The following is a 12,506-nucleotide window of genomic DNA, read 5'->3' as shown; positions in this document are numbered from 1 at the left end:
CTGATTTTCCCCCATGGGATTAGTTCTTTTCAATGAAAGTTTTACAATGAAGATTTTATATATCATTTTTTCTGTTGTTCATACCAAGTTTTACCATTATCACTTCTGCCACTGTGAGTCTTCTTTTGTGTCTTCATCTAATTATCCCAGATTTTACTGTTTTAAATTTTACTGTGAATTTTTTTTTTACTGTGAATATTTTTAAACATTGCAGTTTAATTTTTATAATTTTTATGAATAATATTCAGAATTGGTTGAAAACAATGACCAGGTTATATATATTTCTCAAGTATCTTTGGTAAGTAATCTCCAGTTCTCCTTTACATATGTAGGATTATTCAGTTATTCAGGTCAGTGCTGTAGCATTGCTGTCTAGTGACTATGCAGAGAGCAAAACATCATGCTTTGCCTGGGCAGTGCCTGGAGTAATGCTTGCCTCTTTGGTAGCAACCAGTACAGATCCAGGTGTTTCAGACTTGATCTGAAGCGTACTGAGGGTCTGCCACACCCCCACACTTACAGGTGCCTAACTCAAGGTAGAGTTTCTTAATTTGTTCCTACTATGATTTTTCCTCTTAAAGTATCCCTGGTGGTTTTTCATTGTTGTTGTTGTTTTTGCTGTTGATTGTTGTTGCTATTAACGTCAGCCTCTTGCAACTGATTTAACTTGATGGGGAAAAAAGTCCTCTTAATCCTTGTTCTGTTCTTCACTTACATTCATCTTGCAACATGGCAAGCAATTTTGGATGAATAAGCATCATTAGGAAAAAAAATAACATCCACCCTTATTATTTCTTTAATAAGAATAATTTCTTTCAACCAAGAAGCAGACCACAGATGTTTGTATTTTGGTTTTGACTAGGAGCATTGAGGTGACAGGAATTTTTTCATGAGATCTTTTGAGGTGGTCAATTTTGTACAGTGTTGGAATGACCTCTTTGTGATTAGCTACTGCACTAACTAGGAATGAGGTCATTGAGTCATTTTACTACCAGGTTGGATTCTCCAATGAATAGCCCAGGAAAGCAAGGGAAAAAGCATGAAACAAGCAATTATTGGCATAACACCTTTTAAACTAGAGTCTTAAATAATTCCCCAGAATGAACCTTTTGTTTAATAATTAAATCCATACTCCATGTTCCATCAGAGTGACCTAGTTTAGATTGCATTTAGCTACTTATCTAAAAATCCTAATCAAAGAAAGTATTTTATTGCTTATTTAGAAGCAGCATGCTATGAAGATAACATACTTTGTATTAGCCCTCTTAAAAAAATTAAACATGAACAAAGGACAAAGGGAAAAATAACTGAAAACAGATGTGGTTGATATAAGCTTCATGAGAAAGGATTACAGTGGAACTTAAATCCTTGGAGAAGTTGGTCATCCACAGTGGAAAAGAGGACCTCAGTGCCTAATGTCACACTTTTGCTTGTAAATGCAGGTGTTAAACAATAAGAATTATACAGTTGAATTGTTGGACTGATGGTTAGGTCACAACTTTCCACACAGGTGAAGTTGTTTCCTATAACTTAGATTTTGTGGTGGTGGTGGTTTAGTTTCTAAGTTGTGTCCAACTCTTGCAACCCTATGGACTGTAACCTGCCAGGCTCCTCTATCCATGGGATTCTTTAATGCTGCCCAAACCAACCCCAGGCCCCAAGGACCGTATTAGAGCAGGGCAGTTACTCCAGGAATATATGCAGGTACTCGATGACTGGTTTCTGTTAAAAGAGAACCACCCCCAACACTGGCAATTCCCCAGAATCAGATTTCTACAGAGCACTGAGAATTCTATGCAGGGCAAAGAACAGTTGATATTCAGAGCTAGTGAATGTTGAACAGAAACTCAGAATGTACTGAAAATAACATTTATTCATTTGACATATAGTACGTTTGTTGCCACCAGGCTTTTTTGATTTGTAAAAATATGTAGGATTTCCCAAGCCAGATTCCACAATGCCTGTCCTAAACTGTAGTCAGCTTCCTCCCACCCATACCATTCACCTCTTTACCCCGAGCTGCTTATAGCTTTCTTGCTACAAGGATGGTATTTACTGTCTTGCTCTAACAAGGACGATAGTAATTTTAAATTTCTCTGACTTTTAGCTTGTGATATTATCATCCTGTTCTGTGTCTGTTTTCTTTTAGATTTTAGAGTTCTGACATCCCAAGAGGACTTTACAGACCTTTGTTTTCCCCTCTCGGCTCCTCCTTTGGCAAAATATAGAAAATAATATTTGATTGCAGTCCCTGGGAGCTTTAGGAAAGAAACAACCACAAATCTCCTAAGCAGTTTAGATTTCTGGTTTCTGATGAGTCTCATGGAATGATATGTGGCATTATGATCAAGTCCAATAACCTTTTTTATTGCCTAAAAATGGCAAGCCAAGTCAATTCAGCTCTGACTAAGATAAAAACCCAAATGACTTACTAAAATAAATACTAACCGGCTGTGTGGAGATTGGGTAAGGCAAGTGAGGCACTTGCCTTGGATACAAAATTTAAGGAAGCATTAAAAAAGCCCCACCTGAGTAATCAAAATAAATGATATTTTAATGCAATATTTTTTAAAGAGAAAATTAATGCAAAGAATACATGATGAACAAAATATTAATATAAGATTTTTAAATAAAGACAGGACCAGTAACAGAGTCTTGCCAAGCCATATTGGAGCCTTAGACAAAAGGAAAAACCAGTAATACTGATCCTGTCTTTCTCCAGAATCTCGATTTTTTTTGTTTATCATTAATTTTTTGCATTAATTTTCATTTATTTAAATATTTCACTAGAATATTATTTAAGTATTGCACTAGAATATTATTAATCTTGATTATTGAGCTTTTCAATTCCCCCTTAAATTTTGCACCCAAGATGAGTGCCCTATTTAAGCTAAGTTTCTGCATTTAAGTTCACCCTAGTCCAGGCCCTGCTAATCACAAAAGCAGTGGCTAGGGTAATACAGTGGTATATTCCCTTCTCTAAAGATGGTAATTCAGGGGAATAAAATATATATAGTTATGTTTTAAGTCCAGTTACTTACAATGGACAACCAACATCCACAATTTTGGCCTTGTTTTGGCTATAGGCTCTCTTAGAAGGTGTTTTCTAACCCCCTGGAAGGGAAACATTGTCTTTTGTTAATTCTATCTGAAGGCAGCACATTATCAAAATCCATTACATTGAAAACAAAATACTAAGAAAAGCTTGACTAGTTCAATTCATCAAAAGTTTCTCCTTCCTCGGAAGTTTCCTCTGGGTCTTTCCCTGTTGCTCTTGGCAGGGGAGGGCCTGTGGGGTTTCTTGCGGTACTCCACCTTTGTCCATCCCCCTTCACTGACTTTGCTCTCCTCCTCATTGGCTCGTGAGTCCATGTCAGTGCACAAAGGCATCCCTGGGATGGTCCTGGGTTGATGGGAGGCATCCGGGCTTCTCTTGAAGTCAGGTGACTGGTGAGCATTGAGTGCTGACCGAGAAACCCTGTAGAATTTTCCAGAATATCTTTCTCTTGAAGGCGTGGAGTGCTGACTTTTCCCACTGTGTCTTCCTCTTGGAGAAGAATTCAGTGAGTGACTAGCTCGATCATATTTGTTCCTGCTTCTACCAGAGTATTGCCCCCTCTCTAAAGAGCTGTCAGTATTAACACTGGAAAAGCCACTATCCCTGGAGTTAAGATGCAGAGAAGAGAAGTTTTTGGTCAGTCCGTACTGAGTAGGAGAGGAGCTTCTGGACTGGTTTATAGGTGTAATCTGTTGATACTTAATGGGCACCTGGGTCCGCCTCACCGCAGCTGCATAGGAGTCCTGGTCATTGAAATAGGGGAAGAATTGGGACGCCAGGATGGGGTTGCTCTGGGAGCGCTGTAGGGAAGTGTTGGATGCAATCTGCCGCATCCTCAGAGTATCCAGCCACTGGCAATCAGCGCCTGTGGAAGAAATGGAAATGGGCATCTTTGAAGCCACAGTAAAGCTGCATGCCTAATTCATAAGACTGTCTCACAAAATTTCAAACCTCTTAGGGAAGCTCTAAGCGTTACCATTCATAATTCTAGGCTAGGTATCAGAACATTTCCTTTATTATAAACATTTATTTTAAAAAAACAGGGGCATTTATACCTACCAAATGTATGCTATATGCTGGCACTCTTCCAAAGGCTTTTCTTACAGTATATCATTTAATTTCCCTGACATCTTCTTAGAAACCATGCTCAGTCACTCAATCATGTCTGACTCTTTGTGACCCCATGGACTGTGGCCTGCCAAACTCCTCAGTCCATGGGATTCTCCAGGCAAGAATACTGAAGAAGGTTGCCATTTCCTCCTCCAAGGGATCTTCCCCATCCAGGGATCAAACTTGCGTCTCCTGTGGCTCCTGCATTGGCAGGGAGATTCTTTACCACTGAGCCAGGTCAGTACTAATAATATCATTCTATAATGGAGGAGACTGATGCTTGAGAGGTGAAGTGATCAGACCCATGGTCACTCAGCTAATACTGCATCTAAATTCTATCTTCTTCTCAACTTAGCCATGTTGTCACTTCTAGAAATTACTGTTTAAGTGTCTTTGGATGGCAGGGGCATGTTTAGTCAACAAAAGGCTTTTTGCTAACCAGAACTTTTAAATACTCAAGAACACTAAATGCAGATAAAAGAGATTGGGTTCTAATGGTTGAGACAGCTAGAGATTGGAAGAAAGACAATTTATATCTCCAGAGGAGAGATTCCTGAGGTTCAGGAATAAGAAGTTTTCTGCCTGAAAAATGAAGCTTTGTGGCAAACAGGAAGAAGTTACAGTAAAAGAAAATGCTTAATTAACAGCCACTTAGTAAACTATATACTTTATGAATAAGCAAGTTCCTCCCACCTTGGATCTTCTCTGTCTTCCCTAGGGCCTGCATTGCCCACATCCCAAGTTCCCTGGCATCCTCCCTGAGCCCTGCTTGTGCCAGCGAGGCTCCTGGAGAGGAACAGAGCGTGCCCACTCCCTCTGCCAGCATCAATGCCTTGTGCCTCTCAGGTGAGGGGTGCATCCAGACACAGGCATCCTCCTGTGTTCAGGCTCACAGGCTTCAGCCAACCATCACATGCTTCTTTCCCTTCACTTGGACCTCCTTGAAATCTTAGCTTCCAACAGAATGCCAATTTTGTTCAGTGTCCAACCCCCTACACAGAGCCATGTGCACTGGGAAAGCCGATCACATCCTGCCCTAAGGCAGACTTCGATTAGTCCAAGCCATACATATGATACCATGGTTAAGAATGAACAAGGTGTTCAGCTCTGGCCAAAACGACCTGAAAGGCAGTCTGCAAAGGGGTCTCTAAGCAAGTCTTTCTCCCTCCCAAGCATGAGAACAGGGAAGGGATTGACCTCTTATTTCCTGTGGGCGTTACCATATCTTTATACGATGACTGTGAATGTGAGAGGAGTTAGGCCGAGGACCAAGGCAACCTGTTAAGGATGGCAGAGTAGAAACCAGGCAAGGCTCATTTCTCATCCTTAACATGGTTGAGCGCCTTATCTTACTGTACCTGGAGCTGGGCCTTCCTCTGGACTTTTTGTGATGGAAGATGGTAAATTTTAGTATAGTTAAAACCCATGGTTTAAGAACTTTAGAATGAGAAAGAAAAATAACCCAATCAACCATGCTGACAGAGCAAGGCAGGTCTAGCATGCTGTCAAATAATTTGTTGCTGGGTTTAGAATACTGCCCAGGATCCTGGGGCCCCTGGCCAGTGGGCATTTAGAGTACCTGGTGTGCCTGGGAAGCCGGTCCGCACGGCGGAGGACACAGAAGTTGGGCTCTCGTACTCGGTGACAGTAGCCATCAGGGCGCTTTGTTGCCATGCCACCGAAGAACCTTCTGTTATGACTTCTCAGGGATATTTTCTTTTCTTTTTTTTTTTTAAAGAGTTTATTTCTATTACAATGTAGCAAGTGAGGGATTTAAACTGCTGTGTTGGTTAGATCATGGAAGGACACACACTTGAACCCTGATTAATTATTGTTTAATTGCTAAGTCGAGTCTGACTCTTTTGTGACCCATGGTCCATAGCCCACCAGGCTCCTCTGTTCATGGGATTTCCTAGGCAAGAACACTGGAGTGGGTTGCCATCTCCTTCTCCGTCAAAGGTATTTTCTTATTGGGAAAAAGAGGCGTTGGTCAGAAAACATGTTTTTGGTTTGTTGGGAAGGTATGTTTCTCATGGCAAAAGGTGATTTGCACAGGGGTTTATGTATCCATCTCCAGAGTGTTTGTTAGCCTGAGTCTGGGTTGTATTAGAGTTTCTGGGTCTGCAAAGGTGAAGGTCAGAACTTTTCCCCTGAGGCTAGCAAATAACGACCAGTTCATCAACAAGGCAGCCTGTCTTACTCTAAGTCATGTCTAAATGGCTTCTTTATAGTATCTGTAATTATTATCACCACTACCCAGCATATGCATTTCATGTTTCTCTTTCTCTCTCCTCCTTTCCTTTCTTCCTCCCTTACTTTTATCAACCCCCGACCCCCGGCCCTCTCTCTTGCTTGCCCTGTCATTCTTTTGCTTTGATGGATCTGTGGTGTTAAGGACTCAAGAGGTTGCCCCAGTGACAGCAGTGACTTCCTAGGAATGTGTGCTGGACATGGAAGACAATTCTTATCTTTATCTACAGTCTTGGAAACTAAATATATATGTATATAAATATACATACATATTTTTCAATAGGACATAATCATTAATTTTTATCTTCTCTGATAGTTACTTGAATATGGAACTGTATTATAATATGTTCTTATTTCCAAGCCCATAATTTCTACTTTCCATATAATCTGTGTATAAAGCCAATAAGGACTTCCCTGATGGCTCAGACGGTAAAGCATCTGTCTACAATGTGGGAGACCTGGGTTCGATCCCTGGGTCGGGAAGATCCCCTGGAGAAGGAAATGGGAATCCACTCCAGTACTATTGCCTGGAAAATCCCATGAACAGAGGAGCCTGGTAGGCTACAGTCCATGGGGTCGCAAAGAGTTGGACACGACTGAGCCAATGTTCTAAAAATAGGAGGAAGTATGATATTAGAGGGCTTCCCCAGTGGCTCAGCGGTAAAAAATCTGCCTGTAATGCAGGACCTGCAGGAGACACAGGTTCAATCCCTGGGTCAAGAAGATCCCCTGGAGGAAGGTATGGCAACCCACTCCGGTACTCTTGCCTGGAGAATCGCATGGACAGAGCAGCCTGGCGGGCTGTATATAGTCCATAAGGTCACAAAGAATCAGACACAACTGAATGGACTTAGCACGCATGCATGCATGATATTAGAAATCTCTGTGGGAGGAACCTCCCTGGTGGTCCAGTGGCTAAGACTCTGCTCCCAGTGCAGGGTGCTCAGGTTTGATCCCTGGTCGGGAAGCTAGATCTCACACGCTGCAACTAGGAGTTCAAATGCCTGAACTGAAAGATCCCGCATGCCGCAACTAAGATCCAACGCAGCTAAATAAGTAAATAAGGGTTCCCTAACCCAGTGGTTAGGGTTCTACTCTCCCACCGTAGGGGACCTAGGTTCGATCCCTGGTTGGGGAACTAAGATCCTGCAAGCTGTACACACAGCAAAAAAAAAAAGAAAAGAAATCTGTATAAACTTACAGACTGGTCCTTATTCCTGATGTGAGACTTTTGACATTTCCACTTTGGAACCTGTCTAGAGCACAACTAACTTACTTGAGTCAGACCTGCTCCCAGGGGTGCCCTCTGAGTTGGGGAATAACGTCTGAATGGCAAGCTGGACGGCCTTCACTTCATCCTGAGGTTTCATTCTACTCCACTGAATCGAATGGATGTGTTTAGTGCTTTTTGGAGTTCTAACATCGCTCTGTGGAATAAAAAAAAAATAGGGAGAGAAACCCACAACCGGATATATGCATGCTTATAAAACAGGGAAGAAAATCAGGTTATCATTATCTGTTCAAGGTAACTCTTTAGAACACTGTCATAAGGCATGAGGTAAAATATTTGCACTGTTTGCCTCAATATGGTAATATGGTTAAAATAAAAAAATTTAACTCCTTTATTCCTTAGTGGACTACAGTAGTTTAAAAAGGTGTTTGTCTTCTCTAAGAATTTGTTGGTAAATCTCAACTTACCTCTTTGTTTAATGAGTAATGAAATACAATGTCTTATGTTTATAGTAGTTGAAAACAGATATTTTGCTGAATAAATAAAATCTGACCACTATTTTGCTCAGGACTGCCTGCGGTCATCGGGGTAACTGGTTAAGTATGTATGGGTAGGTTGGTGGGCCCAGTTACCCCTTCATCACCAGGTGCCACACATCAGACAAGACTGAAGAACCTCTCAGGATTTGATAAGGTTATGAAAATACATATTTTTTAAAAAGCCCTGAAGTGACTGTTACCAACACAATTATCACATCATCCCGCAGTCTGAGGAGGAGGCAGGGGAGAGAGAAAGAGAAGAGAAGAATTTGGTGAGGCGTGTCTCCAGAGCTAAGGCAGGCAGAGATGAAAACTGGCTGTTATTACTGTCCACTTACTAAAAAGAGAGCTTTTCCTTGGTACTGGGGAGTGGTCAACAGGCTCTAGATTCCCAGGTTCCCAGTTCCTCAAGACCAGTCGACTTCTTTTATTTAGGTCTGTGCCCTGCGAGCCACACTTTGACAATTAAGGCTATTTCTCAGTGCCTCCTTCCTACAGGCATGTACCCTGGCTGGGGAGGATAAATCATTGCCTGTCATCCTAACTGGCTTCCAATATTGGGTCATCCTGAATAAGTGGACTGGCCAGGCTTTGGACTTCTCATGTTAAAAATGCTAATCCATGGCAGCTCAGAAGACATCACTATGCAACAGCATATGAAGTCCATTCGAGGCTGACTTCCCTCATCTTACTGTTGGGAAGGGAATGGCTAGAATAGCCAAGGAAGGCTGGAAACTATTCACACTCGGAGGAACTTGGTGACCCCACGGATTCTCATTGACCACCCCAAACCTTGGGACCACCCTTCATCTCTCTGAGCCAGTTTTTTCCCTAGCTGCCACATGACGATAGTGCTCCTTACCTTTGAGTATTTGCACAAGGTTACTGAAATAACACAGGTGTGAGTTCCTCTTACAGTGTCTGCTGCTGCTGCTGCTAAGTCGCTTCAGTCGTGTCCGACTCTGTGCGACCCCATAGACGGCAGCCCACCAGGCTCCCCCATCCCTGGGATTCTCCAGGCAAGAGTACTGGAGTGGGGTGCCATTGCCTTCTCTGCTTACAGTGTCTAGGTCCTGGTAAATCCTTGCTAAGTGTTTCTTAGATGAATAAGGGAGTGAATGAATGAAAGGCATGTCCTACTGAGGGTAGCTGCATACTAACTACATACTACATATATACTAGTGAGGGTAGCTACATACTAACTACATTCATACTAACCATATCTCCACATGTGCCAAGACTCTGCTATAACTATTTCCCTCCATCCCATTCCCAGGTAGAGAAAACTACCTTGTGAAGCAGATTGTTCCACCACCATGAAGATCTTGCTCTTTTCAAAAACATAATTAGATCATTTAAAGCAGCAGAATACTTAAAACACCCACCATGGCGTTTACAGTGAGTCCAAACTCCTCACCTCGGCCCCAGGAGGCTCTATGCTTGGCCCCGCCCACCTCTCTAGCCTTGTCATGTCCTCTGTCCTTCAAACTTTGTTCTTGCCCTTCCTCTGCTGTTCCCTGCTGCCTCACACTGAGAAGAAGGGTTTTTCCTGACCACTGAATCTAATGCCCTGAGTCTCACTATTTTCTGGTTCTCACTTATCACTCTGACATTACTAATTTATTTATTTATTATCTATAGCCCTCCACTGGAATATATATAAATCTTGAGAGAGTACAGATTTAGATTTAGTCCACCCTGGTCACAGAATGATAGCATCACCTATTCAACGGACAAGAATTTGAGCAAACTCTGTGAGACAGTAGAGGACAGAGGAGCCTGGTGTGCTGCAGTCCATGGGGTCACAAAGAGTCAGACATGACTTAGCGACTAAACAAACAAATCACAGAATGGTACCTGTTGGTAGGCACTTGCTAAATATATGAATTTTAGTTTTAATAGCACCTATTTCTAAAATATTTGTTTTTCTAAAGCAAATATTTCTAAAATATTTGTACATTTTTCAATTTTTTTCATATATTAAATATATGGAATCTGGTTTTGATGGTAGTAATAGAGGTTGTACCCTGTCCTTGTGAAGAATCACTCACTGATCTACCCTCACCGTTAAACTCGAGGCACCAAGAAGGCAGAGCTTTGTTTAGGTCACTGTTCCATATCCCTAGTGTGTCGCACATGCATACATTTGTATTGAGAAGGTGCTCAATCATTATCTGATGAAAGAATTATACTTCAATCTCTAGGTAAGCACCCTGTTCTCCTTCCTTTCGTTACTTTGTTAGAATAATTATATTGATCTTCCTATATTCATGGTGGTTAAATAGCTTCTCTTCCAATAAACGCTAAACACCCTGAGGCAGCAAATAAAAACCCCTTTGGAGAAACTGATGGTGAAGCCAACGGCCTTGCCCCCTCTCCCCTACCCCTTACCCAGGCTTACCTCATATGTGACAGTGCATTCTACAGTCTGATTTTCCACGATGCCTACAATCCACTTCTCCATTACAAATGGGGGCTGAAAAATAGAAGTTAGAAAGGTGTAGTGCTACAGTATGGGCTTCCCTGATGGCGCAGCAGTAAAGCAGCAGCCTGCAATGCAGGACACACAGGTTCAATCCCTGGGTCAGGAAGATCCCCTGGAGAAGGAAACAGCTACTCACTCCAGTCTTCTTGCCTAGGAAATCCCATGGACAGAGGAGCCTGGCGGATTACGATCCGTGGGGTCACAGAGGTCAGACATGACTTAGAGACTAAACAGCAACAACAACTGCCTTAATACAGCCTGCCCTGCTACAGCGTAGGTTTCTTGGAGGCCAGTCATGCTGTACACAATTGGCAAATAGGGTGTGATGTCAGGCTATCATGAACGCCACTATGTCAGATTATTAGAAAAGCCCTCTTTGTTCCCATGTGATTACTCACAATATGCTAATGTCTGATCTTTGGGGGTTTGGTTTTCATAAGACATCCTTTTATATGTTTGTAAACAGCTAATCTTGTCTCCCACAAGCTTCTCTTTTCTCATGCATTGCTCAGTTGTATCATTAGATCATTAACTCATGCTAATATCTGGGAGACTTCTCAGAAAGCTCTTTCACAATTAAGAAAAATCCTTAACAATCTAAGAAGACCCTAAAGTGCTTTTTCTTTTTTTTTTTTTTAATTTTATTTTATTTTTAAACTTTACATAATTGTATTAGTTTTGCCAAATATCAAAATGAATCCGCCACAGGTATACATGTGTTCCCTTTTTCTGAGTGCAGGCAGTGGCTGGTTTAGAGGTTTCATAACCACTCTGCTATCTGGTTATATCAGGATACCCAGCAACGTTGTGGGCACAAATGAAACTGGGGGTGGGTGGGTCATTTCCTGACTACATTAAGATAAATGAGTAATGAAGAAGCCTATGCTTTGGGTCCTATTTTAAGTGAGATGAAAGTGGTCTTTATTAGAGGTGAATCTCCACTCTCTTCCCACCCCCCAGCTCGTCATTCCAGATTTAAGGTTGCAAATGACTGGCTGACCATGAAATGGGTACAAAGCAAATTTGGTAGAGATTTAACTGAGCTTTTTTTTTTTTAAACATGAGAAAACAAAGAGAAGTTTACTAACATTTATACCTCATGTATACATGGGAGATACCCAGGGAAAATGAGTAATTCAAAGAATTTAGGATTAAATGCCATGTTTATAGAGGAAAGGGAAGAGGGAGACATAGGCCTCTTGGAGGAGAGAAATTGACTTTTAGGAAAGACTATGGGCCCTTAGAGGAACAGATGGGAGGCAGGAGAGTTAGTGACAAAGTTTGTCTAGGTGTGGAGCCAACTTCTAGTCTCTTCTGGGACAAGAATCAATCTTGGTATTTTTTCTTTCCTTAATTAGGATTTTTTATTGTTTCTGTTGATGTTGAAAAGTCCTACAGATTTTGAATGGTCCAGCCCAGTCCTATTTTCTCCCAGAAGCCTTGTAAATGTTGGTGCATGATTTTGCAGAAGATACAGTTCCTCTGGAATGCATATATAGCCTTAGAGCAGAAACACCTATGTTTAGTTTTGTAACTCCACCCTGTTATTTTTGCTCTGAGTGACTTCCTTCCGTTAGCAGGCAGTGACTTGCTTCTCAGTGACACTGAAGCCACAAACAACCGGTAGCAACCAGAGACAGCACAGGTGGGGAGGAAAGAGAAAGTGTAGGTGTGTCCAGGCTCCCAGACACCAAAACACAGTCTGTCCCAACAGAATAAGGGAAAGGTGAAAGCAGATCATAACCTTTACAGATAAATAACATAACTTCCAGTACACAGGGGCAATCCAACAAAGAATATCAAGTCAATCTACTTGATGCATATGCTTGTAAA

At 41.7% G+C, this 12,506-nt stretch overlaps 1 protein-coding gene across 4 annotated transcripts in view; it reads right to left on the bottom strand.

Annotated features, from left to right (window-relative positions):
• Positions 1 to 1,855: 1,855 nt before the first annotated feature.
• The window catches only part of MAP3K20 (mitogen-activated protein kinase kinase kinase 20), a 169,260-nt gene continuing 158,609 nt past the window's right edge, over positions 1,856 to 12,506 (bottom strand). For all 4 annotated transcript variants that reach the window (XM_086358599.1, XM_086358581.1, XM_086358610.1 and 1 more), the window contains 3 exons: positions 10,590 to 10,664; positions 7,695 to 7,845; positions 1,856 to 3,923 (listed from right to left, as the gene is read on the bottom strand). In XM_086358599.1, the coding sequence (XP_086214725.1) occupies positions 3,223 to 3,923; positions 7,695 to 7,845; positions 10,590 to 10,664 (927 nt within the window). In that variant the 3' untranslated portion in view covers positions 1,856 to 3,222. The remainder of the gene's footprint in view (positions 3,924 to 7,694; positions 7,846 to 10,589; positions 10,665 to 12,506) is intronic.

The sequence above is a fragment of the Bos grunniens genome, chromosome 2, assembly GCF_055505025.1.
Source record: "Bos grunniens cultivar Pamir isolate PY7600 chromosome 2, Bosgru_T2T1.0, whole genome shotgun sequence".
In the NCBI taxonomy this organism is placed as follows: Eukaryota; Metazoa; Chordata; class Mammalia; order Artiodactyla; family Bovidae; genus Bos; species Bos grunniens.
Note: the sequence above shows the minus strand (reverse complement) of the source record. Positions and strands in the feature narration are given on the sequence as shown.